The following is a 27,701-nucleotide window of genomic DNA, read 5'->3' on the forward strand; positions in this document are numbered from 1 at the left end:
CATATTGCCTTGTCATCGTAGCACCGAGCACGGAGTCTTGTTCATATTAAATGTCAGTAGGTATTAAGTGAATGAATGAATGTCAAAGCCAGTGGTACAAATGATATAAAACTCTGTTACCTTCGTCTATATTACTATGAAATCCTTTATATACTCATGGTAGAACCAAGAGATTCTAAAAAAATCTTCCTATTTTTCTTGGCTGGTCACATCTTTTGAACTCCTTTGAATATTTTCCTGGAGGAAGAGAACAATAAAATTGCAAACTGGTTTGTGCACAGGGGTAATTATCCTGTGAGACCAAAGTCCTACCGGGAACTCTTTAGCAGGAGGAGTGGGTTCAGAGAACTGCAGTTGTCTCCTCTGTCACCTTTGGCTACTCTGAAAAAAACAATCCACTGCTCAGTAAGAAAGCAATGCTCAGCATTTTGCAAAAGTGATTTCTTCTACATCCCTATCTTCCTTACTGATGCTTGATGGAATAAACTCAAAACAGAAAGAGGTTTTTAGATCAGCTTCGCGTAATTAGTTCAGGCCTCTTCACTTCCTGCCTGGATTACCACAATGCCCCCAACAAGTCTCCTGGCATCTTGTTTCTAAAAACAAATCTTAGCTCGGCACGCTCGTGTTTAAAGTTTTTCGATGGTTGTTCATTGTCTTCTGGATGAAATCCAAACTCTTCATGATTTGTCCTTGGGGTTACTTCTTCAGCCAAATCTTTTCTTACTATCACCAAGCTTTTTGGTTCTCCCCCTTCCTTCTGCCCTCTCCTTACCCTCTCATCTGAATCTTCTCAAGCTCAACCCAACTCGTTCTTCAAGATATACCTTCAGCTCTCCCTGCAGGAAGTTTCCCTTGAGCCCTCCATGATAGATTAGGGTCCCTTATTTGCTTTGCAGACCTCTTTGGCCGTGAGCAAGTTGCTCTCTAAACCTCAGCATCCCAATCTGGAAATTGGGGTAATACAGTATCGACATTTACTTCTGAAGTTTGTGGCAACGAAGATAATGCAAAATACTTAGCATAGTGCCTCACATATACTAAAGGTTACATAGTAGGCATTAAATCATAGCAACTATTTAACCTAATATCTCCATTATGTGTGAGAAAGACAGATCCAGAGTGGTCAAGGAGCATAAAATTAAGGGCAGGGGGACATCTGATTTGCTTAAGGTTTACAAACCAAATTTCAAAACGAGGAAGTTATGGGGAAATTGACTTCAAATTAAATAATACAATATTTATTGAGAAATAAACGTGAGGTTGAGAGTAGATGCCACACTACTAAGAAAAATGGCAAGTCAGGGCATCTTTCAAGTCAATTCAGGATATTTGATGCTTAGAGCCAAAATGTTTTCTTATCTGTCCCAACTTGTTCATTTACTTTGTCTGTTTATTTCTATATTCAACAATAGTGTTTGTGCATTTACTAAATAAAATGACTTGCAACTCCTCAGCCATTTTTTTCTATTGAATTAAGTACAACATCAAACCATTAACATGACCTTAAGAAAATCAGTGTTGTCCCCAGGCTCAAGACCACTCACTTCACAGCTTAATTGGTTCGTATCCTTCAGCGTCTGACTCTGGACTTGTATTATCCAACACAGTTGCCACGAGCCACATGTGGCTGTTAGTTACTTGAAATGTTCTGTAAGTGAAAATACACATGGATTTTAGAGTTTGAGTTAAAAAAAGCAAACAATCTCAATAATTTTTGATATTGTCTACATGTGAAATGACAATATTTCTGTTATATTGGAATAAATATATAATTAATTTCATCTATTTTTAAATCTGTTTTAATGTGGCCACCAAAAAACTTTTATTGATTTATTTAGGTCTCATATTTCTACTGCAAAGCACTGCTCTAGATTCTGGGATTCTTCAGAATCAGGTGGGGAGCATTAGTCCTGAGGGCAGACCGTGCTCTTTCCTGGACTTTCTCTGTCTCAGGTGATGTCTCTCTGTCACCCTTCTTGGAAGGTAGGTGCCTCCACTGTCCCAGTCAGAACGGAGTCCTTAAAAACTGAAGGAGTTAAAGAACAGGTTTAGATCACTGAGCAGATCCATATTTCAAAGAGTTGGGGACAATGGGTGATTATCGACCCAAGGCAACATCTAGGACTCACTTTAACATTCTTGATTAGCTACTGCATTTAACTTGGGTTATCTCTTTTAATTGTCACAATAACTCTAACATTTAGGTGCTGTTGTTACATACACGTTTTATAAATGAGTAAATGGAAGTGAGGGTGTTGGCAGGTGTGGTGTGGCATTTGACTCCTGTCGGTCCAACCATCCAAGTGCTATACCCAGCAAGCTTATGAGCTCCCTGTGTACCCTGTGCCTTGTCTGTACACATGGCCTGACACATACTAGATGGTTAGTGCACATGTACAGTAAAATGTATATATAGTACCGCTTCAGCCATTCGGATACATATGGAAAAGTCCAGAAGGAAATACATCAAAATATTAAAAGGTGATGGTGTTACGGGTATTTTTTTGTAATGTACATTTTTGAATTTTTTATCTTTACACATTTCTGTATCTCCCAAACTTTTGACAATGTGCATATACTGTCTTTAATTGTTTATGTTACTCTTTAAATCATACAAAATGTCATTGTAAGACAATGTAGGTGGTCACTGACATGTTCTCTGCGCTGTCATCACTCTGTTCTCCCCATGATGTTTCCATTCCCCTCACAGCTGGTGTCCTCTCCCCAACTCCGCTTCTTCATTCTCTCAATCTCTCCTGCTTTTTCACCCCTCCCTCCCTCCTTCTCTCTCTCTCTCACCCCCCTCACCCCGCCCCCAGTCTCTGTCTCTGTCTCTATCTGTCTTGCTCCTTTTGGTGACCCTCTCTTAGGCTTTTCCTCTGGATCTTCCTCCCTTCTTGTCTCCTATCTTCCCCTTCTTCTGAGAAGATTGACATTAAAATGAAAGATCAGTAAATGTTACTTTGCACCTGGTAAGTTTCAGGCAGAGTCTACCTGCCCCTGGAGTCCTGAGAAGGTGCTCAACTTGGGGTGGAGTGGGCAATGGAGATTGAGACCTCTAAAGAGGATGGCTATGTTTTGGATAAACTAAGAGGTGGGAGAGAACATTTCAGAATGACAAAAGCAGTGAGAACAAAGGTCTGAGAATTTTCTCAGGGAAAGAGATGGGCAGAGGCTCTTATTTTGCTGGATCTGGGGATTGCTGTCTCCGGGTGCTGGCCTTCGGAAAAGATGTGGACCTTAGTTGATTTGAGTTCTTAGATTAAATTAGTCCTGGTTGTATAATTGACTTTGATATGTGGCCTTTAGATCTGAATTGGGTTTAATAAGATTTAACTGCTTCAAAGGGCTTTATAAGAATTCATTTTATCCTTTAAATCTGATTTCGAATGCTACCTGCTTTGAGACGCCTTCTTCGACTTTGGTGCTCCTCCTCCAGAGCTCTCATTGTGCCGTGGTTGATACATGCCTTATTCAAGCAATTAACTCCACTACATTTTATCTTACTCTGTGGGAAATGGTTCCTTTATTGCCTCTCTTCAGGAATCTGGAGGGACAGGCAGATATCTTATTCATATTTGTATCAAGGCCCAGCACAGACTAGCAACACACTCGGTTGAGCACACAGGTGCTTGATAATGATTTTTAAAAGTATATTAATAGCTAACATTTAGTAAGGACTGTGGCAAGCCCTATACCTACACTGTTTCATTCTCTGGACACTTTAGGTAAAAAATACTTTTACTATCCCCATTTTACAATGAGAAAACTGAGAGTAAGAGAAACTAATTTGACCTACAGCCAAATTTGATTCAAGATCAACTAGTAAGTAGTAGAACTTTTTCTATAAGCTTTTGGGTTCAAGATTTGGGCTCTCAACCACAGAGATGAATGAATGGATGGATGAGAAATGCTTTTCATTCTGTGGACGAAGAAGTGACATGGAAGTGCCCACCATTTATTTTACAGAGGCACTTACGATTTAAAATTATGGTAAGTCCTAAGTCACTGATGTTTCTAACTTTTTAATCCCTTTTGCCCTTTCCTTCCTCCTTTCTCCCCACCGCAGCTCCCCTCCCCCTTTCTTCTACTTTCCTCTCTAAAACTCTCAGGAAAAATCCTGGAACTACTATATTGAAATATAATCCAGGCAAAAACTGCGTGTTCCTGGAGAAGGAAACTAACATTTTATTTGGTTCCTGCTTCTTGCCATTCATTCATTTGCAAATTTACAAATATCAGGCACCTACTCTGTGCTAGGAACCTTTTGTTGGCACTACAGATAGAGCAGTAAACAAGAGAAAGTCCCAGTTCCCACGATGATTACACTCTAGCGGGCACTTTCAGTACACTGATTCACTTACACTTCTCCTAATAACCACATTAGGTAACGATGACAACAATAATAGATCACTATTAACAATGCTTATCTGTGCCAGGCACTGGGCTACGAGGTTTTATTTGTAGTAGTTCAATTATCACAATAATCCTGTGAAGTAGAGGTTATTTTTTCCCCATTTTGGGGGAAATTTTTATTTATTAAAAAATTATTTTTTAAAAATAATTAAAATTTATTTATTAAAAATTATTTTTTTCCCCAGGTGAGGACATTGAGACACAAAGAGGTGAAGCGACTCATTCAAAGTTCGAACCCAGTGAATGTGGCTCTAACTCCCAGGCTCTTAAACACAAGGCTATATTGTTTCTTTTATGTTTCTTTCTTAATAACACAACTTTTAAGTGGCTGAGTCCTAGCTCAGATCATCCGACTCCCCACCCCAAGGGTTTGCTCTGCATCCCAGCGACCGCGTGAAATAAATGAGAATCTTTGGAATTTTTGCAACACTGTCTCTTCCAAAGAATTCAAATTGCTCTCCACGCAATTCTCAGGTTTCTGATGTGAACCCTCTTGAACTGTCAATTCCCCAGCAAGGAGAAACATAGGGCCAGTGCCAAGGGTCATCTTACACTGGCCGGGGCACCCAGCAGATGGCGCTATCTTAGTAGACAACAGCTGGCTGCCCAGTCCCCGGGGCTCACCGCCTCCGCCGAAAGCTTCCCGGTCCTCCCTCACTCCCTTCTCTCTCCCCCTCCCCACGGAGCCCGGGCCCACGTGACCTCAAGGCGGCCAATGGGCGAGCAGAGAGGGCGAGCTGGTCCCTGTGGCCGCCATTAAAGCGTAGGGAAAACCCGTGAATTCGGATTAAAGGGGGAAAAACACCGCCCGCTGGGCCCACAAAATGGGGGAGACTACGGCGTCCCGGCGGTGAGGCCGCAGGAGAGCTGACGTTAGGCCAGCTTGGCCTAGGGACTACACGAAGACACAGTCAGAGAATGGTCTGAGCCCGCAGACACCGCCACCACCTCCGCCACTGAGGAGACTGGGCTTAAGGACATCGGCGCTGCCGGGCCGGGGGCCTGGGCTTCTCTCCGGTTCTCGCCCTTCCCGCCCCTCTGCGGGCACCTCCCCGCCCCGGAGAACCCTCCAGGGCTTGGGCGCTTCCCCTCTTGGACTAGATTTTAATTATTTATTGTGTAATTTATTATTTTTTCTTGTGAAGGGACACACATCCTCGCTGTCCCCCAGAGAGGGACGAACGTCCGCGGGCTCCGCGGCGGCCGCAGTCCGGCCAGCGGGGCGAGCACCCACGGTCCTCCCGCCTCCGGCCCGCGGCTCCGGGCGGCTGGGTGCCGGCTGGGCGGCGGGGGCTGCTCGCGGCGGCGGGGGGGTGGGTGGGGAGGACGGGCGGCCCGGCGGCCTCCTCTTCCACTGTCCCTCGAACCAGCACCCCCCCGCCCTCCCCGGTGTCTGTGTTTCTCTCTCTGGTCGGAGGCGGCGGTAATGGCGGATGGTGGGTTGTGGCGCCGGCGGCGGCTGCTGTGAGGGACGATGAGTTCCTCCTTCGTGCCGAACGGGGCCAGCCTGGAAGATTGTCACTGTAACCTCTTCTGCCTGGTGAGTGCCGGGGCCGCGGGCGGGGACCGCGGCGAGCGGGGCGGTGGGGGAGGGGGCCGCGAGGTGCGCCCTTGGGCCGTGGGGGAGGGGGTCCGGGTCTGAACCAGATGCCCGAATCCCCGGGCTAGGCCCCGCCGGACCCGGGAGCCGCGTCTGTTCACCCTCCGTCCTGTGCTCTGTTTTGGGAGAGTTGCCTTTTTTTCTTGCCTTGTTCCTGACCCCTGCCCCCCCCCCCCCCTTTCAGTCTTCAACTTGGGCTGCTTATCTGGCAGGACACTAACATTTCCCTCCGTGCGTCTTGCTTAACTGTTGCTTTTCTCCTAATAGACCATGTATCCGTCTTCACACTTAACATTATTGCCCATTCTCCCACTGTCTTTATGCTTCACTCTGGGAGTTTGTTCCCCTCAATAAACGGGACCCCGGAACTTAGGCACTTAAAAAGTCTCTTTTCGTTTTGCAATTTTTCTATGTAAGTCAAACTAACAGGTTAGTTTCAGCCTTCGGTGACTTAAGATCTCAGTAAAAACCAGTAGATGCCATTTCATACGTTTCTCTTTAAACTTTAAAAACAGTTTGCCGTTTGACAATTTCTAGTCATCTTGCTTTTATTAGAACATGTTTGTGTGATTTGTTTGTGTGAGAATGGAACGGACAAATGGAGGAGGTGCTCTGGTTTTGCACTAAGTATTTCTGTATTTGTCGGTTTTGCTTGCGTGTTTAGAATTTTGAGCAGCCTGTTCCACGTTTTATTGAAAAGTCTGGGGAAGCTGGATGCAGGGGTGACAATTGTGTAGGTTGGCCCAGGTCTGGGAGCATCTCACCTGTTTAAGACTTTATAAAGTAGCAACTGTTGCAAATACTTGGTCCTCAATTGTGACAGTACTTCAGCTTCATTAGTGCTTTAAAGTTTCGGTGGTTTTTCTCTTTTCATTTTCACTGTGCTTTGAAAAATACTAAGAGTGTATGTGATAGGTAAGTGAATTGAGTGGGCGGAGCACAACTAGTTGGCAAGTGTAAACTGCCAGTCATGTATCAGCAGTTTCATTTTTGGCACCTATACTTTGCACTTTTAAGTTACATTAAAGGATTACTGAATTCCCTCTGTCGGATTTTTTTCCAAATGCTAAATTACGATGTTTAATGCCCTTCTCCCATGATTTTTTTTTCTGTGCAATGTCTTTTAATCAGCATCTCTCCAGATGTAATAAGACGTATGGCAGGTTTTACATTTTTATCTTCTCCGGCTCAGTCTATTTTTGGTGCTTTTGGGATCAGGTTCTTTGAAGATAGACTAGTACAAATCTGACAGTTCTTTGTGAGTAGCTATTTGGCTTCCTAAAAGGGATATGTGAAGAATTAACAAGAACTTTTTGTTATAGTTCAGACTTCTGTAAAGATGGAATGAGAGTCTTTAAAAATTAATTTTCTGTTACGAGTTTGACACCAAAGGAACAAATGTGACCAGTTAGAACAGAACTTAGTATAGAGAGGAAATGTTTACTCAATGTTTAGTATTAAATACATGTTTATATTTTATGCTATTACATTTCTTTTATTTTCTCTTGATGCACATCTTGACTTGCTATTCAGTCACTTGCTATTCCGTGACATGCCAGTGTTAATTTTTAAGCTGTTTTTCCCTTATATTTTTGGTGGTTGCGTTACCAGAATTAATAAGCATTTTTTGGTTAATCTGTTTTCAATATCTTAAGCATATATTGGAAAATTGTAATGTCCTAATGAAATAAGCAACTTTGTAGTGAATACCTTTGACTTTGTGCAATAATAAAAAAATTCATGCTTTCTTTTCTTCAGGCTGACTTGACGGGAATTAAATGGAAAAGATATGTATGGCAAGGGCCAACTTCTGCCCCTATTCTGTTTCCGGTGACAGAAGAAGACCCCATTTTGAGCAGTTTTAGTCGCTGCCTTAAGGCAGATGTACTTGGTGTTTGGCGGCGAGATCAAAGGCCTGGAAGAAGAGAATTGTGGATATTTTGGTGGGGCGAAGACCCCAATTTTGCTGACCTTATTCACCATGACTTAACAGGTGAAAGCAACTTAATCATTTCTTGCCAATAATACAGCAATGTCATATACTTTCCCTGAGAATCACTTGTATTAAGGATTTTTTCATGGTACACTGTTATGAAGCCAGATAAAAATTCAGCTTCATGTTTTACTTACTGTGATTATTATTATTTTTTTCTTTTGACTTCAAGTATCCATATTGTGGAGGGCTTTTCAAATTTTAAATAACCTTTCTCCACTCAGCTTCTTCATGAATTTCTCATAGACAGGGCCTAAGAAAGGCATGTTACATTTACCTAAGAAAAATGATATCAGGGAGCATGAAGTTCCTAAGAAAGTCATAATACTTTTGAAGTCATGTGTAACTCAACTTTGAGTCAGTTCTGCCACTGCTCTCTTCTGTATGAATATGCAGACAATTGTAGGAGTATCTAGAAATGTAACTTTCTCATGTGTTCTTTCAAGACATGTAGTTAATTTGTTATTGTTATTTGTGGTTGTTATTTTATCAACATGAAGACTTGTTAATTTGGCTATTCTTGGAAAGTGATTATTTTAAATACTGTGGCATCAAAAACTATCATTAATATGAGAAGAGTGCCAATGTATTTAGCTTTTTAGGATGTTAGGGTCATAATCTAAAAAGTTACACAGAAATAATTTTATGAGTAAATCATTAAGATTTCTTCCATCTTATTTTCTTGATTTAGGACCAAATGATACTTTAGAAAGATAAACTGTAGCTCTCTGAGGAATTACTTATGTACTTTAGATTGTAAGAGTCAGTGTAAACTGAATCTTTGATGATAGGAATGTAAATGATTAGTTGTCTGCTGCAAGGTACCAAAGACTTCAGCAAGATGTATGGTGATTCTTGCCAGGTAAATTTCGGATTGTTAGATTACTAAAAAAAAGTGTTATTTGAAATTGAGTACACCGAAGTTTCTATCATTGTCTATTTAATCTGTGGGACCTATTTTATTTTTGGATGTAATGTAATCCAGATAACTATCTCAAGCACTTAGTAAGACCAACTTTTGTGCATGAATGCATGTGTTACATTTGTTTTGATGGTTGCTTTTCACATTCTAGTGAACAATCCCTTCTTGTTAATCCTTATTTTTGAGAGTGGTTGCAATTCTTTTGTGATAAATGTTTTTTGGCTTTCCTAATAAGATCTCTGCTAGAGAGTCTGGTCCTTAGTTCTAAGTATGTAATGTATTCTTAAGTGTGTAAAATGTGTTGGTGTGTGTGTGTGTGTGTATGTATATATGTACCCATATATGATTATACATATATCTCACAATATACAATTCCTTTACGCATCAGCAAGATGATGCTTTCTAATTGTCATGTCAGAAGCCAAGCCTGCTTGCTTCCTTTTTCTTTCATTGACTTGGGTATGCTTGAGTTATTTTCTTTACTTTAGGTAGTATAAAAACTACTACCTTACTAAAATGTTTGAAGACTTTTAATGTTGATAAATGATCTGTGAACTATAAATAATCTCAAATTGTTGGTAAACTACAATGCCGTCTCAGTGGCTTCAGTCTTCTTAGTAAAGTTGGCAGGGCATCTGAACAGACCATTTTTCCTCCCAGATTCTATGAAATACATTTTGTGGAATCAAAGATAATTTTAACAGATACGTAGTATTTAGTTATATCATACTGGGACTAATGTTTTGAAAGTTAAAAGCATTAAATAAATGTCAGCTGATTTAATGTTTGTTAAAATTATGTTGATATTTTTCTAAGTTTTATGTTACGAGTTTAAATGTTTTCTTCTGAAACTGGGTTACAGTTTAAAACATTTCTTCTCTAGCTTAATTTTTAGCGTAATTTTAAAAGTAGTAATACCTCTACTTTAAAATACTGATTTTGAATATGAATTAAAGTAATTTTGGAAGAATAGGTGTTGTCAGATTTTGCTGAATGCCATTGAATGATAAATAACTTGTAAATATCAGAGTGAAAGCAGTTGAAATAGTAGACCAAAATATAGTAGGAGTTGTATATAATCATTTATTTGGTATTCCACAGCTTGTCCTGTAATGTTTTTAAATAGTTTTATAGTCAGTGTGTTTATATTAACGTTCTAGATTTTTTTTAACCTGTCATTTACTTTAGAATGCTGTTACTTAAATCAGAGTTATCTTAAAGAATAGTAAGGTCTTTTCAGATGGAGTTTGTTTCGCCCTTTGCCCCAGGGACACAGTCTGCCTCCCTTTTGGGGTAATTAGTCTGTGCCTCTGTCTCTCTAGCTAACACATTTTCATTTCTTCCCATCTGTGGCACTCTATTTCCTTCTTTTAAGCTCCCCTGAGAAAAGAGCATCTGGACAGTAGGGGTGGCATCAGCTGCAGGAGGCAATCGTGAGTTTCAAGTGGAGGTGTAGCACTGAGGAAAGGGGAACTGGAAGGACCCAGGTGGTAACTAAAAAGCTGGTTAATTTAGTTTGAGGTTGCTACTCAGTGTGGTGTCCTTCTGTTTGGTTCAGCAACTACCACATCTTGTTATTGAAATGTTTGTAATCATGGTGATAATATTATTCTTGTTGGAGAAGGAGAGAAGGCATTTCGTTTTGCAAAGATAAGAATTCCCAGTTTTTCTTATTAACTGAAATGTTCAGTAGTGAAAGTACAGAATACAGAATTGCCTTTGCTTAACCCCCTTATCACCTTCGTGTCATCCATAGTGTATTTTTAGAAGTAAACTTTTTGTTGTAAAACAGTTTTAGATTTATATAAAAGTTGCAAAGATAATATAGACAGCTCCTGTATAACCTTACCCAGTTTCTCCTGTTAACACCTTATATTAGAATGGTACATTTTGCCCTGGCTGGCATGGCTCAGTGGATTGAGTGCCAGGCTGCGAACCAAAGGATCACTGGTTCGATTCTCGGTCCAGGGCACATGTCTGGGTTATGGGTGAAGTCCCCAGTTGAGGGTGCACAAGAGGCACCCACACATTGATGTTTTTCTCCCTCTCTTTCTTCCTCACTTCCCCTCTCTCTGGAAATAAATAAATAAATCATTTTTAAAAAGAATGGTACATTTTCACAACTAATGAACCAATATTGATATATTAGTATAAACTAAGTTTATACTTTTGTTTTTACCTAATAACCTTTTTCTATCCTGTGATCTCATCCAGGTTACCACATTCCATTTGTCATGCCTTCTTAGGCTGTTGTAGACTAAGACAGTTTCTCAGACTTCCCTTGTTTTTGATGATCTTGATAGTGCATTTTAAATTTTTGCCTGTCTCTCTTACATCATCTAGCACATGTTTGGGTCACTTTCATTTCAAATTTAGTTGATGTGTAGAAATAGAATATAAACCTGTTTTATTGCTGATTGCAGGTACAACAAACCAAGTCTGATTTGATGCGTACTCTAAACCCTCGGTTACTTATCTTGTAGTTGTAATCTATAGTGATTAGTAAGACCTGTTTAAAAACTTGAACACTTTGCAATACTGTTTGCAAAACCTGATGATTTTTGGGTCAGGATTTGTGCTAGCTAGTATTGGCTTAAACTATAACATTCTAAAAAGATATTTGTTTAACATATCCCTTGAATCCCAATGCTAAACAGCTTTTATTAAAAAAACAAAACAAAACACCCAAAACTTTTTGCTCTGCTCCCTCTATCTAGAGAATGGATAGTTGAATCAATGTCCATATGTTTTGATAGAAAAAGAATTAGGGAACAAACCCCATCTCTGATTACAGCCTTCTGAATTTTATTTGTTCTTTGAATTTAAACTTTGTAGCAGACCTGTTTAGTGCCTATATGGTAGAAGCAAAAATTGGTGGTGGGAAAATTTTAGCTTAGTTGCTCTTGTCAAAGTCTCTGTAGTGGGTAGGACTGATTGGTTCTATCAGATGCACTGTTTTCTTCAAAGCAAGATTGTTTCATTAACATAAGTATGTCCTTGAAGGAGAAAAGTTTTCTGGATATTTGTATTCTGTGCCTTAACATTTTTGGAATTTTATTGTCATCATTGACTAATAATCTTTTCTTTAAAAGAAATAACAGAAATAAAAACTAGGACTGCTCCTTCTCCCAATGTTAGCATCTTAAAGAAAAAATCACAGTAAGCTAGAATGTGATGAGACTCTTTGAGAAAAGTGATACCTTGAGAATTGAAAAACAAAACTCAGAGCAAAAAATATTTGTTATTTTTCCTAGATCCTGTGCTCTACATATGGGATCTTAGCAACATGTCCACATATTGGGTTGGCTAAAAAAGTCTGTTTTTTCCATAAAATAAAGGACACATTTTTCACATTTACCAGTGACTTTATTGATTGGTATATTTTAAGTATGTCGGCTATTTCCCACTGTTGGCTTCTTGTGGATAGAGGCCAGGGGTGCTGCTAAGTGTCTTCCAGTGCATAGGACAGCCTCACAACCAAGAAATCTTTGGCCAAAATGTCAGTCATACCAAGAAACTTTGCAAACCACTTTTGACAAGTTCAGTCAGTCACAGCACCTTCTCCATACACTGTATACACATCTTTTTTTTTTTTTTTTTTAAGATTTTATTTATTTATTTATTTTTAGAGAGGGAAGGGAGGGAGAGAGAGACAGACAGACAGACAGACAGAGACATCAATGTGCGGTTGCTGGGGGTTATGGCCTGCAACCCAGGAATGTACCGTGGCTGGGAATCGAACCTGGGACACTTTGGTTCCCAGCCCGTGCTTAATCCACGGAGCTATGCCAGCCAGGGCCACATCTTTTATTTGTGTGTTTCAGTTGTGTTTTTACTCTCATAGACATGATAAAGCATAATGCGCTGAACATGTTGCATATTTTCTTCTATCTTCAATATGAAAATGGCTGTACAAAAGTTCACCAATTTTGATAATTTTTTAAATGCACGCTGATATGACAGCTGTCATAATACAGTCTGACAAACTTGTTCTGAACAAAGTTAAAGGCAAGCACTACTAGAGCTGTCTTACAGAAGAAACTAAACAGACTTTTTGGCCAACCCAGTACTTCCGTTATGCTGGAAATTCATCATAGTACTGATAGACCCACACTAAATGGGCCATTGGTTAGTCTTAGAAGTTAATTTTGGATGCTTCTTATTGAAGGATATTAATTGTAGTGGAATTTAACCTTAAATGGCAACTTTAACAGTACTGACAGATAAAGTGTAGAAACCTACAAACTGAAGAATTGTCTTGATCTCCAAGTAGCCTGGAGAGTTAATTAATTTCTGTCTTCTGTACCTTAATTTACTTGTGACCCAACTTTTTATATTGACTGATTATCTAGGGACAACTTTGTTTGCCCTATTTCTTCTATGTACTATCCATTTTTAACAAGGAACTGTGTCTTTTAAGTCTTCAAAAGTGGTCATTAACACATTAGGCTGTTTTTTAAATCAGTTTTTCACGTTTGCCATTTCTCAATGGTGTTGCCAGCTTAAGGCTCTCAGTAATATTTGTTGAATGAATGGCTTATGAATGGGTAGTTATTGTTCAAGACAAACACTGAACTAGACAGTTAAACATTTTTCTTTATTCTTTCAGGAAATATGTGGTATTTTCTACCATGATAATTTTGACCCATTCATTAATTATTAGTGTATGTTGCATTTTAATAACTTGTCACAATTGTTTAGGAAACAATTCCTTCTCTACCAGCTTATCACTATGGGGATATTTAAAGATGTCAGTTTTTAGGAAAAAATGTTGAGTACAAGTACTAGATATATCAGCTTTTTTGTATTTTGTTTTTTGCCCCACTCATAGAGCATTATTTTGATGACCTACCACATACTTTGGTATCATTATAATCTGTATCCTCAGAAAACAATATTTTATGGTAATCATATTTAGCGTTTGGACTTTTGCATTGTTCAAATAAATACTTGGTAAAAATAAGTAGTAGAGATTAAGAGTTCTAATACTAATAGTAACGGAAAAGTACTAAAAACGCAGAACTGAAACTGTTTTCTCTGGGGATACAGATAATAGAGGAGGAAGACATTTATTTAAAAGCATTAAGTAGACTTTTTCCATTAGGCTATGGTTGATTAAATTCAAAGAGGTAGGTAAAGATTTGTCGTGTGTTCCTCTTTCCCTCTCTTTCCTAATACACTGCTGGCATTGAGATTCAAGGACTTGTTTTAATCAGTGTAAGAGTTACCTATCACTGTTTTGGTTGTACCATTTCATTTTTCATATCCCTGAACAGCATGTACAGAAGTACTTTTATTAGTATTATAACATCAGGATATTAGAAGCTTGGCTTAGTAGGCTTCTTGTTTCTCAGTGACGCCCCCAACCCTTTCGGACTTTTTATTGAGTGTTATTAGGACTTAATTCTCATTATTTCCTCAGCAATGAAAAATGAAATTTTATTACTTTAGTGTAATTGTTGCTTAGTTACTTGCCACATAGGTGAAGATGTACTTCAGAGATTTGTTGGCCTTAGAAAACCCTGACAGGTCGTCTGTTTTTGTTTATGCATAACCCTCATTTAGTGTTAATGAGAATTGTGGGCATTTGAGGATATAATGTAAAATGATTAAAGTGTACTATTCTTAAATCATTTAACTACAGACTTAACTGAAATGGATTTTTTTAAATGAATAAAACTAAAAAAATTCAGAGTTTTATGTGAAAATTTATATAAGTTATTGAGCCTTTACTATACCAAAGATTTTTTATTTACTCTTTTGGGGAAGAAGGCAAATTCAGTCTAAGGTTTTAAGTGAGTAATTTTCTGATGAAGTTTATAGTGACTGTATGATGTTGATTCATAATGGTAACTGTGTCTTGGATCTTTGAGGCTTCAAAACCTGAAAGTAGTTAGAAAAAAGATTTTGGTAAAGGCTACTTGTGTGGGACAAATGTTACAACCATTGTTCTGCATAAAAGGTCAGGATTTTTTTAGGTAAAAAGCAACATAAATAAAGTATACTAAATTGATTATAAAGAAGTGAAGAGTTGGGAGGTATGTCCAGCATAATCCTCTTGAAATTAAGAACATGTGTATTTTTAGTTACAAGTCACGTAATTTGATGTAAAGCGCTTTCTTTTATCCTAACCTGAGGACATTTTTTCATTGCTTTTAGAGAGAGAGGAAAGGAGAGGGAGAAACATTCATGTGAGAGAGTAGCATCAGTTGGTTGCCTCCCATACACACCCAGACCAGCGATCATATAGATACCGGGTATCAACCCACAACCTAGGTGTGTGCCCTGACTGGGGATTGAACCTACAACCTTTTGGTTATGGGATGATGCTTTAGCCATCTGGGCCATGCCAGCCAGGGTGAGGTAAAACTCTTCATGTAGCTGTTTAATTTTGAAATTATAGAACCTGATTAAGCTGAAAGCAGATTGAGAAAGATTCATTTTTTAAAGTATATTTTATTGGTTGTTATTACAGATGTCCCAATTTTTCCCCTCTTGGTAGCCAACTTTCCTCCAGCCATGCCCTCCCTCACTTAGTTCATGTTCATGGGTCATGCATGTAGGTTCTTTGGCTTCTCCATTTCCTATACTATTCTTAACATCCTCCTATTTTGTACCTATGAATTATGCTTTTTAATCCCTGTACCTTTTCCTCCATTTGTCCCCTTCCCCCTCCCTGCTGATAACTCTCCATGTGATCTCCATATCAGTGAATTCTGTTTCTGTTCTCCTTTGCTTAGTTTGTCTTTTAGATTCAGTTCATAGTTGTAAATTTGTTGCCTTTTTAATGTTCATAGTTTTGATCTTGTTTTTCTTAAATAAGTTCCTTTACCATTTCATATAATAATAGCTTGGTGATGATGAACTCCTTTAGCTTTACCTTGTCTGGAAAGCACTTTATCTGCCCTTCCATTCTAAATGATAACTTTACTAGATAGAATAATCTTGATTGTAGGTCCTTGGTTTCATCACTTTGAATATTTCTTGCCAGTGCCTTCTAACCTGCAAAGTTTCTTTTGAGAAATCAGCTGATGGACTTATGAGAACTCCTTTGTAGGTAACTCTGCTTTTCTCTTGCAGCTTTTAAGATTCTGTCTTTATCTTTAACCTTCAGCATTTTAATTATGGTATGTCTTGGTGTGGTCCTCTTTGGGTTCAACTTGTTTGGGACTCTGCTTCCTGGACTTGTGTGTCTATTTTCTTTGCCAAATATGGAAGTTTTCTCTCTCTGTTTTTTCTTAAAAAAAATATATTTTATTTATTTATTTTTAGAGAGGGAAGGGAGGGAGATAGAGAGAGAGAGAGAAACAACAATGTGTGGTTGCTGGGGGGTTATGGCCTGCAACCCAGGCATGTACCCTGGCTGGGAATCGAACCTGGGACACTTTAGTTCCCAGCCTGCGCTCAATCCACTGAGCTACGCCAGCCAGGACTCTCTCTGTTTTTTCAAATAAGTTTTCAATTTCTTGATCTTTCTTTTCTCCTTCTGGCACCCCTATGATTTGGGTGTTGTTTCGTTTGGAGATGTCTCAGAGTCTTCTTGTACTGTTCTCAGTTTTTTGAACTCTTGTTTCTTCTTTCTGTTCTGGTTGAATATTTATTCCTATGCTCCAAATCGTTGATCTGATTCCTAGCTTCCTTCCTTCATTTCACTGTTGGTTCCCTGTAGATTTTTCTTTATTTCACTTAGTGTAACCCTTCATTTCTTCCTTTATGTTGTTGCCGTACCCAGTGAGCTCTTTGAGCATCTTGATCACCAGTGCTTTGAACTCTGCTTCTGATAGATTGCTTACCTCTGTTTCATTTAGTTCTTTTTCTGTAGTTCTGTTCTGTTCTTTCATTTGGGCCATATTTCTTTGTCTCCTCAATTTGGCAGCCTCCCCGTGTTTGTTTGTTTGTGTTTTTTTTTCCTTTTCTTTTCTGTGTATTAGAGCTGCTTTGACTCCCTGTAAAGGCACCTGTAACTTGTGTGGGGCAGAGTTTTAGGTAATGGCCAAGGTAGGGTAACCTGCTTTACACTTTGTGGCTCTGTGTAGTGGGGAGAGCTCATAGAGGGGATGGCACAGCTGCCTGACCTTTGGGGATTTGCCCAGCACGTGCCCTGTTTTCAGGCACTTCAGCCACTCCCTGTATGTGAGTGGCGCCCTTCTAGCTGTTGCCCTGGTGTTGAATCCCAGAGTGGGTAGGTTTGCATGCATTTTTAGACTGTGTGGGCTTTTAAGTGAAGTTTCCTGAAAATCTCGCAGTTTCGTTCACTGTCCCAACCCCCACTGGTTTTTATAGCTAGAAGTTATGCGGATTTATCTTCCTGGTGCTGGAACCTTGGGCTGCACAGGCTGGCCTGGGGCTAGGATCACTTGCTCCCAAGGGATTCCTCCTGATTTTTATCCACCATACGTGAATGTGGGGACTGCCTGTGCCCATTCTACCGCCTACGCCTTTCCGTGCCACACTGAGTCTCCTCGCCTCTCTGCCCAGTCTTTAATTTTCTGCTCCTCCTACCAGTCTGGATGATTGTGGCTGCTTTAAATCCTTGGTTGTCAGACTTCCATACGGTTTGATTTTCTTACAGTTCTTGGTGTTACTTGTTTTGAGATTTAATTGTAATTCTTTTTGCGGTTGTGTGAGGAGGTGCAAAGCGTGTCTACCTACGCCTCCATCTTTACTGGAAGTCCTTTTATTTTTTCTCTTAGCAACTCAGAAAATATGCTTGTGATCCAGACCTTTAAATAATTAAAGCAATGTCACTATGTGCCACTTCCCTTTTCTCCTAGCTTACTGTTTTCTTTAATAAAGTGAAACTTGTTAAGGCTTTAAATAGAAGTATATAAAGATGTCTGTAATATAATAGAATATGAAGAACTTTTTCTATTTAATATTAATGCCAAATGTTAATGATTTAAAAACTATTCTAACTCAAGTGTTGTCATTTTCTAAAGCTTATCTCATTTTTCTTAAAGCTTACCTTTTAAGACAAGATGATTAGTTGATTTGAGTTACTTGACTATAATTTAGGAAACATTTTAAAGGACAACATAAATTCAATATTAAACTGTGTAGTGGCACAAATGTCTATTGCAGTTTAAAGTTCAGTCGTACCCTTTAGTTAATGTTTATTCTGCCCATTTGTGCAAATTTTGAATATAAGTCATATATCATTTTTAATACATGTCTCTGCTTTTATTCAAAAGCATCACTTTTTTTTTTCCTGTGTGTATAGTGTATACATTTCTAGTGTTGAATTAGTGTTGAATTGAAAGAAGGTGACCAATATTTATAAAATGTTTATAAAGGTATATAGGCCAGCCCTGGCTAGGTAGCTCAGTTGATTAGAGTGTCATATGCCAAGGTTGTGGATTTGATCTTAAGTTGGGGCACATAAGCAACTTCTCTAAAAATCAATAATAATAATAATGATAAATAGGTATATAGCCTATAGAGAAGGGTAGTAAATTATATTTAAAGTAAGTTTATAAAACATGATAAAAGTTAAAATGCTGAAGTAGTATGTGTAAGTTAATTTGGAGTGGTTAATAGATTTGCTAGCAAAATTGAGGCTGTAGAGTTAGTAAAGATAGCTATAACTTTATATCAGAAGTGCCATTTAAAGTTTAAGTTTTAAAAGTTTTAAATTTATCCCTCAAGTAGAGGATCCTGTACTGAATCATAGGAATCATATGGTTGAAATGAGACCTAAGGTGGCTGATAATGCACTGCTTGTTAGGCTCTGAGCCAAAAGCTTCTTTTTTATTCTTCAGTTATTTTTATAGTTGGGTCATGTATTAGAATGCTGATGGGCGTAAAATGTTTTGAGTGTAATTATTAACTGGCTAGTTTTTTTGGCACACTGGGTGACTGACTGGAGGAATTAGGACAAAGTAACTAACAAGTGAGCCAGCTTAGAAATTGGCCTCTTAGATACACAGTGTGTTTACTATTTCCCAGGTTATGCACATGTCCTTTTCATTGATACAGAAACCAAATCATTATATTTGCAATATAGCATTACCTTTTCATACGGTGGGAAGATCATTTTCAGGTAATTTAATAGACTAAATGGCACTTAGGCCTTTTATTCCTTGTGGGGTAATTTTGAAACCTGATATTTTAATGTCTCCAGATATATGGAAGTGATTATATCTCAGTATACTGAGGGGAAGTAGGGCTTATGTATTTAGATTAAGCTGGAAAACTTTTTACTTGGCTCTGAGTAGATATAGCACCACTGCTTTACTTTTTGTTTCTTTTCATTTCTCTTGTAGAAGAGGAAGATGGGGTTTGGGAGAATGGACTTTCTTATGAATGCCGTACTCTGCTTTTCAAAGCAGTTCACAATCTCTTGGAACGGTGTTTAATGAACCGGAACTTTGTACGTATTGGCAAGTGGTTTGTAAAGCCTTATGAGAAAGATGAAAAACCTATAAATAAAAGGTAAGCTATCTTATTTAAACTCTCTCTTGATACTTCTTTAGGTTTGTCAATTTTTATGGCTTTACATAAAATGTGAACTAACACAAGCTAATATATTAACAGACATATGTAGAAGGTTAATGATGGCAAAGTACTATAAGTATTCAATTTTCTTTGACCACTTCACCCTTTCTTTTACACATTTTAAGAATTGTTTTGCAGTGTGAATAGGCTGTGTGTCAATACACTGGGCTAAGTTTTATTCTGGAATGATAGAAAAAAATGTCTGATGAAAGCAGAAGCTTATGCATTTGTTATTTTTTTTTTAGCTCTAGTGGAAATGTATATTCATGGTATTCTGTTAAGTAACATTAATACTTGTTAAAGACAGTGATCCGTAGTTATGTTTTGGGTTGAGTTAACCCTTTACATTTCCAAACCTCTCATTTTGCTTTACAGTAATTTAAGTTTGTGTTTTTCTCTGTAAGACATGTTTACTCTTGGCAGTATTAATAATTTCCTTGAACTTTGAATTAAGAAAGTTTATGACATTTATTTGTAGAATAGGTTTTACATGGAGGCAAAAGACTAAGATACCTTCTTTTCCCCTGCAATTAAAAGCTTTAGGTTATTATAATTGTGTAATTTACATAATACAAGTCACAATCTGTTAGAAGATTCGGTTTCAAATAGTTGCTGAAATAGGCTTCAAGAGAGATGAAACTGTGATAAGATGGGATGTGGAGGAAGAGAATAATGAAGGAAATTTATTAGTTTTTGCTCAAAGATGTGAAGATAGGAAGTAAACATTTGGTGGTTATTGTAATCATTGAGATGCCATCTTTTATGTCGTATGTGCACATCTTTTTTCATGTGCGTGTAGAGTTTTTTCATACTTCCGTTTCTACTTTTAGTAGAATGGATGAGCAGATAAGCCTGGACAAATCAAGGCTCTTTCATGTTTTTCTTTTTTGAATATCAACATAAACGTTTATTGTCAACAAAATTACTATATAAGTTTGGAATGCATTCAGTTGCAAATGACAGAAAACCAAACTGCCTGGCTTATGTAGGAATTGATTTTTCTCAATAGCAAGGAGTCTGGAGGTAGATAGTTCAATACTGGTGGTGTATCTTTTCAATAATGTCATCAAAGACTTAGGTTCCCTGGAGTTTTCTGATCTGTCATCTTTAGCCCTTGACTTTCATTCTCATGGTCCCAGTGGATGTTGTAGTACCTCTAGGCTTCACTCATGGTGGATTTCAGGCTGGAAGAGGAAGGAAAGGAAGGAGCAAGAAGGGAGTTGACCCTGGGATCAGAAAGTAGATTTTTTTCTAAAAAATTAGCTGACATATCATTGGCTATGTTAAAAAAAAACAACCAACATTTTGTTTTATATGGGACATTGCCCCTCTGAACAAAATAAGACTTTTGGTTAGTAAGAAGAAATGGAGACTGGATATTAGGTAAGTGGCAATTAGAAGAGGAAATAGATACCAGGTAGGCAATTTGCAATGCTCACTGTATACATTTATATAATTTTAAGAAATAAAGCAGATTAACAAGATTTAAAATGAAAAGCTGTAGTCCTGAGCCCTGACTATTAGATGTTTCTCAGAGGCAATCCCTTTTAATTCTTCTAACTTTATTTTACTTTATCTGTTTAAAAAATTTAAAAGCAGCCCTGGCTGGCATAGCTCAGTGGACTGAGCAAGGGCTTGAGAACCAAAGTGTCGAAGATTCGATTCCCAGCCAGGGTACATGCCTGGGTTGCAGGCCATAACCCCCAGCAACCGCACATTGATGTTTCTCTCTCTCTCTCTCTCTCTCTCTCTCTCTCTCTCTCTCTCTCTCTCTCTCTCTCTCTCTCCCCTCCTCCCTCTCTCCCCCTCCCTCTCTCCCCCCTCCCTCTCTCCCCCTCCCTTCCCTCTCTAAAAATAAATAAATAAAATCTTTAAAAAAAATTACAAGCAAATAGCATACTTATTCTTGAGTTTTCAGTTATTTTATTTATTCAGGGTTAATCTATTGACTTTCTATTGATAGTTTATACGTTTTATTTCTAATACCCCTTATACCCACCACTTGGTCATTGGCATACTTGTATACACTCTTTTCCCTTCCTTCTTTCTTTCCTTGTCTTGCCAATATAGTTACTATAAGATTTGGTAAAAACAATACCTATTGTTTATATTATTATGGTTATGTATTATTTATAGCTGAGCCATACAGTGTATTAGGATTCCATTCCATTTCTTGTGCAACTTTTTGTTTTCCTCAATTTTAATGACTTTCTCTTTTTTCACTTAATTATCAATGTTAGGGGTTGATAAATTACCACTCCACAGGGCAAATGTAGCCTGCCATTTTTTGTAAATAATTATATTGTAACACAGACATGTTCACTCATAGTTTATTTTATGCCTTCCTTCACACTGCAGAAAAGTTGTATAGTTGTGACAAAGACAGGTGACCCACAAAGCCTACAATATTTAGCCTAAAATATTTATTCTCTGGCTCTTTAGAGATAAAGTTTGCTGACTCCTGATATATGTACCTATTGATAGATAATTCACCCCTAGTCCATCTACCCAGAAGTATAAGTATTCTCTCCTTACCTGTAAGGAGTTTGTGTAATCTACTGGTTTCTTTTTTCCCTTTCTCTCTCCTGTTAACATCCGTATTTGAGCCCTTCATTCTTCAGTTCTGATTTGGACTAGTTCTGTAGATCTGTTTTACAGTAGTCATCTTAGAAATTACCTTGTCTTGTCTGTGTTCAATTACTTATTTCCTAGATCTTATATTTCCTGTATTTGTTTTAGAGTTTTGGTGGTGGCCATCCACCAGTAGTTTCCTGAGAAGGGGGTACATGAGAAGTAATATTTTTGGATCCCAATGTTTGAATTACCCTCCTTTTCTACTCTTAAGAGTACTGGGCAGTAAAATACTGATTGGAAGTACAATGTATTGAGTAGCCATGAAGTTGCAGGCTTTAGTAGTGTAATTGGTTGGAGACCTGGCCATTTTTATTGGGGGCCTGTTACCCGACATTCTGTGTCCCTTCATTCCCACCACTTTAAATTAATTGGCTTTCCCAGAGGAGTCCTTCAGTGTCCTGACTAGAGTGGATAGACTTTGTTGTCAATGTTTAGGGAGCCTATTAGGAAAAGGGTACTGTACCTGTATACTTATATTGGGGGTTACTTGTGTAAAATTTAAATTTGCACTTTATTTGTTTTTAAATAACTTCCTCTTTTATTTTAAATAACCTCCTTTATTTTAAATAAATCCACCTCAGGTTCATTCAACATCTCTGGGTGCTTGAGTTCCCCTGTTTCATCCATTGCAGAGAGTGAGCACCTCTAAGTTTTCCACTGATCTGGAACAATGTAAAGAGCCTGGGGAAGTCTACAGGCTCTTTAGGATGCCTACAGGATGGAGAAGTGGATTGAGAAGTCTAATTTACTTATGTGAACTTTCCTTTTGTTTTTAGTTACTATATATCCACTTTCAGAGATACTGTAGTATCTTCAACTTCTGAACCTTTCTGGGATTCTGTGGTGTGATTCACTTTACATCTTGGCTTTCTCCCATTAGTTTTATCTAGTAAGTCAGTCACCATTTTTGCCTTTGCTTGCTAGCTCCCCAGGTTTTGGGGCCATCTCTTGTCTCCTGCTGTCACTTCTACCATTCTCTTTGTCCTCCCCCTTACCCTTCACTATCTATATAGGCTTCACAAATAAGTAGAGGTAAGTGAATATATTCACTCACCCATGTAAGATACTGAAAGTGTCTTTATTTTTTTCTTTTTTTATGAAAGAAACTCTTAATAGGCTGTTAATAATAGAAAATACAACTTTTTATATTGGAGAGTTCCATTGATCCAATAGATTTTGCTTATTTAACCATGTAATTGAGCACAAGTGTTTTCCCATGGGCTGACCCATTTAAAGGGGGAGTTAAATTGAAATTGTGTTTTCTTATTGGGTGGTACTGGAAATAGTGTATGCTCTTTTGAATTATTCCTAAAGCATTACTGTACAAAACTGACTTTATCCAGAAAGATAAATGCTGGGCCTGAAATCTTTTTTTTTTTTTTTTTTTCAAGAAACTTTTCCTGGCACCTCCCCTCCCTTTAGAAAAGCAAGTAGAAAAAAATCAAGCAACCAAGTCTCTCAAGTTCTTTTAGTTATGATTTGGGACTACTTACTTTTCCATTGAATTCAATGGAATGATAATGGGAAGGTTTGGATCAAGATTGGATTGTAAATTAATGCATTTTTAGGCCATTATGAGCTAAACCATTAAGGAGCATCATATCTACTATTTTTGTTTACTGATCAATTGTATAAACATTCTTAAAAAGAATTAACACAGTTGTTGAGGAAAATTTGTACTGTGAAGCTGAACTATTTGAACAAAGGAGAAAGGATCAGGAATATTATTTTCTTCTTTCCCCTTAAATACTGACTTTCATCTTCTAGTAATAATCTGGATTTCCGTGTAGTTAATTGTCTGGTTAGCTGTAACAGTTTTCAGAGATTGACAGAGTGGAAACAATTAAATCTAGGGGTATAGCTAGGTTATCTGTAAAGAACCCCTCAATATTAGGGCAATTAAACACTGGAACAAACTTAACAAGAAATTTAAAAGAATTACTGATCTTCAGATACTTTGTTAAAAGAATGACCAGTTCTTGTTTTTTGTTTTTCTTGAACAGTTTAGGTGTTTTCCTGTATTGTAGTCATTATGTTTGCTAGTGAAACCGCAGGTAAATAGACTGTAATAAGTACCAGTGGCTTCCTGCAGGGTTGTTGTTATTTTTTTAGATTTTATTTATTTATTTTTAGAGAGAGGGCAAGGGAGAAAGAGAGGAAGAGAAACATCAATGTGTGGTTGCCTCTGCAAATCCCCCACAGGGGACCTGGCCCACAGCCCAGGCATGTGCCCTGACTGGGAATCAACTGGTGACCCTTTGGTTCTCAGCCTGGCACTCAGTCCACTGAGCCACACCGGCCAGGGCTACTGCAGGTTTTAGATAGTCCCTTAGAAACAGATGTTACAAACTTGTGATGTTTTAGCACATTTGAATAAGATTATTTTGAAAAGAACTTTATTGTTTGTTTAGTTTATTTGTCATATTGAATTAAATCTGTTACAGCAATTTAGCTGAGTTAACAGTTAAATTTGTATGTTTAGTAAGAGTTGAATAAATGCTTCTAGGAAGTTACACAAGATAGAAAGGTATTAGAACATTTTTTAAAGACAGTCCAATATCTTACAGTATGTATTGACAAAGGAGGCCTGCTAAGTGGCAGTGAGATAGTACAGGAATATAATAAGTTAATAGGGAACACATTTGATTTTAATATATACTTTAATTTTATCCCATTCTCTCAATTAAAGATGTAGCCATATAATTACTTTTTCTATTTTTAAAAATATATTTTATTGATTATGTTATTACAGTTGTCCCAGATTTTCCCCCTTTGCCCCTTTCTACCTGGTACCCTCAGTTCTCTCCAGGAATTGCCCCCCCCCCCTTACTTAGTTCATGTCCATGGGTCATGCTTATACATTCTTTGTCTACTCTATTTCCTATACTGTTCTTAACATCCCTATTGTGTGCCTATTCTGTGCCTACCAATTTGTACTTCTTAATCCCTGCACCTTTTCCCTCATTCTCTCACTCCCCCCACAACTGATATTCATCCATGTGATCTCCATATCAATGATTCTGTTTCTGTTCTGCTCCTTTGTTTAGTTTGTCTTTTAGATTCAATTGTTCATAGTTGTGAATTTGTTGCCTTTTTAATGTTCATAGTTTTGATCTTGTTTTTCTTAAATAAGTTCCTTTAACATTTCTTGTGATAATGGTTTGGTTATGATGAATTCCTTTAGCTTGGCCTTTTCTGAGAAGCACTTTATCTGCCCTTCAGTTCCACACTTGATTTTAGCCAGAAGGCTGAGAAGTGATTGCCCTTCATTCTAAATGATAGTGTTGCTGGATAGAGTAATGTAGGTTGTAGGTCCTTGCTTTTCATCACTCTGAATGCTTCTTGCGTATCCCTTCTAGCCTGCAAAGTTTCTTTTGAGAAATCAACTGATAGCCTTATGGGAACTCCTTTGTAAGGCAACTCTCTGCTTTTCTCTTGCTGCTTTTAAGATTTTCTCTTTATCTTTAACCTTTGGCATTTTAATTATGATATGTCTTGGTGTGGTCCTCTTTGGGTCCAACTTGTTTGGGACTCTCAGTGCTTCCTGGACTTGTGTGTCTATTTCCTTCAGAAAATTAGGAATGTTTTCTCTGTCTTTCCCTATTTTTTCAAATAGATTTCCAATTTCTTATTCTTTCTTTTCTCCTTCCAGCACCCCTTTGATTCCAGTGTTGGTACATTTGAAGTTGCCCCAGAGGCCCCTTAGCCTATCCTCATTTTTGGGGGTTCTCTCTTTCTTCTTGCTGTTCTGATTGAATGTTCTTTTTTCTTTATATTCCAAATCATTCATTTGGTTCTTGGATTCATCCAATCCAACGTTGTTTTCCTATAAATTTTTCTTTATTTCACCTAGCATAACCTTTGTTTCTGCCTGGGTCTTTCTTACACTGTTGAAGTACCCAATGAGTTCCTTGAACATCCTAATATGCAGTGTTTTGAACTCTTCATCTGATAGATTTTTTATCTCCATTTTGTTTAATTCTTTTTTTGGAGTTCTGTTCTGTTCTTTCATTTGGGCCATATTTTTTTTTGTCTGCATTTTGGCAGCCTCCCTGTGTCTGTTTCTATGTATCATGTAGAGCTGCTTTGACTCTCTGTCTTAATAGTGTGGGCTCTTGTAGAAAAGAGCACTGGTAAGTTGGATGGGGCAGAGCCTTAGGTAAGTGCCAGGGCAACCTGTATGGACCAGGTTGATGGAATCTCCAATACAGTGTCACTACTCTGTGGCTTTTGTGTAGGGGGAGGGCTCAGAAAGGGGATGATACCACTGCCTGGCCTTTGGAGTTTTATCCGGGAGAAAGCTGTCCCCCGGCACTCGCCCTGATGCCATATGCTTCATTTTCTTCTCCTATGCCACTGGTGACCTTCCAGCTGCTACCCTGGTGCTGAAGCCCAGAGGGAGTGAGTCTCGTAAGTCCCAAGTTCATTGTGAGCCCTTTAAGAGGAGAGGCCTGAGGGTCCTGGTGTCTTCTCCACCCCAACCCCCACTGGTTTTTATAGCCAGAAGTTATGGGGACTTAAAGTCCTGGCACTGGAACCCTGGGCTGGGTGGTTTGGTGTGAGGCTGGGATCTCTTGCTCCTGAGGTATCCCTCCCGAGTTTTATTCACTGCACATTTGTGGAACTACCTGTTGTGTGCCTCTACATGTCTCTGCACCTCCTATGCATTTGGATGAATGTGACTTTTTTAATTCCTTGGATGTTGTATTTCCATACAGCTCAATTTTCTGACATTCTGGGTGATATTTGTTTTGTAGTCTAGTTGTAATGTTTGCTGTGGTTGTGCAAGGAGGCGAGCTGTGTTTACCTATGCCTTCATCTTGACTGGCTAATTAATTTCTATGGAAAAAATATATTGCTTAGTTGATAAGCTTACTTGGAGATGTTTACTTTATGTAAGATATTAATCTTAACCTCAAGTTTAGATGGTAATATAGGATATGCACACACACATGCACACAGGATAGAATAAGTAAATTCTTGCTGAATGTATAACAAATGTGATAGGATCCAGTGTCTGGTTTTGTGTGTTCTAAGCCCTTATTTTGGGTCCTGGAATTAAGGGGTTAGGTATTAGCAAAGAACGTGCCCCACAAAGATATATTTGGTCTTGTGGGGTGAAGCAAGTGAAGAATTTCATAGGAAGGACAGGAGTATATCCCCAAGTACTTGTTTGGAATTAATTGTAACTAGAATATTAGGGCAGAATAAGGAAATTGAATCTTTTTTTTTCTTTTAAAAAGTTTCAAAACTATACAGTTCAGTGTAGTAGCCACCAGCCACTGTGGCTATTGAAATTTCAATTACATAATTGAAAAAGTAAAATTAAAATTAAATTCAGTTTCTTAGCTGCCCAAGCCATATTTCAAGTGCTCCTGTATTGGATAGTGTAGATGTAGAATATTTCTGTCATTGTAGAAAGTTCTTTTGGATGCTGTTACTTACATCAGAATCTTGACACTTATAATTAACAATACTTTGAGAACTTCAGTAAAGAGGTTGGTCAAGATTGATTTTTTTTTTAAGGCAATACATGAAAGATTATTCTTAAATTTCACCCATAAAGCTATGTTTATCTTTTACCATACCTGTAGCTTTCCACCGTTCTTTATCTCTAACATTTTATTTAAATATAAGCA

General features: G+C 38.1%; 1 protein-coding gene across 1 annotated transcript in view; it reads left to right on the plus strand.

Annotated features, from left to right (window-relative positions):
* The first annotated feature begins 5,140 nt into the window (after positions 1–5,140).
* The window catches only part of MED13 (mediator complex subunit 13), a 102,673-nt gene continuing 80,112 nt past the window's right edge, over positions 5,141–27,701 (plus strand). The window contains exons 1-3 of the mRNA XM_028519075.2: positions 5,141–5,959; positions 7,778–8,012; positions 19,197–19,365. Coding sequence (XP_028374876.1) covers positions 5,894–5,959; positions 7,778–8,012; positions 19,197–19,365 — 470 coding nt within the window. The 5' untranslated portion in view covers positions 5,141–5,893. The remainder of the gene's footprint in view (positions 5,960–7,777; positions 8,013–19,196; positions 19,366–27,701) is intronic.

Source organism: Phyllostomus discolor, chromosome 8 (assembly GCF_004126475.2).
Source record: "Phyllostomus discolor isolate MPI-MPIP mPhyDis1 chromosome 8, mPhyDis1.pri.v3, whole genome shotgun sequence".
Classification (NCBI taxonomy): Eukaryota; Metazoa; Chordata; class Mammalia; order Chiroptera; family Phyllostomidae; genus Phyllostomus; species Phyllostomus discolor.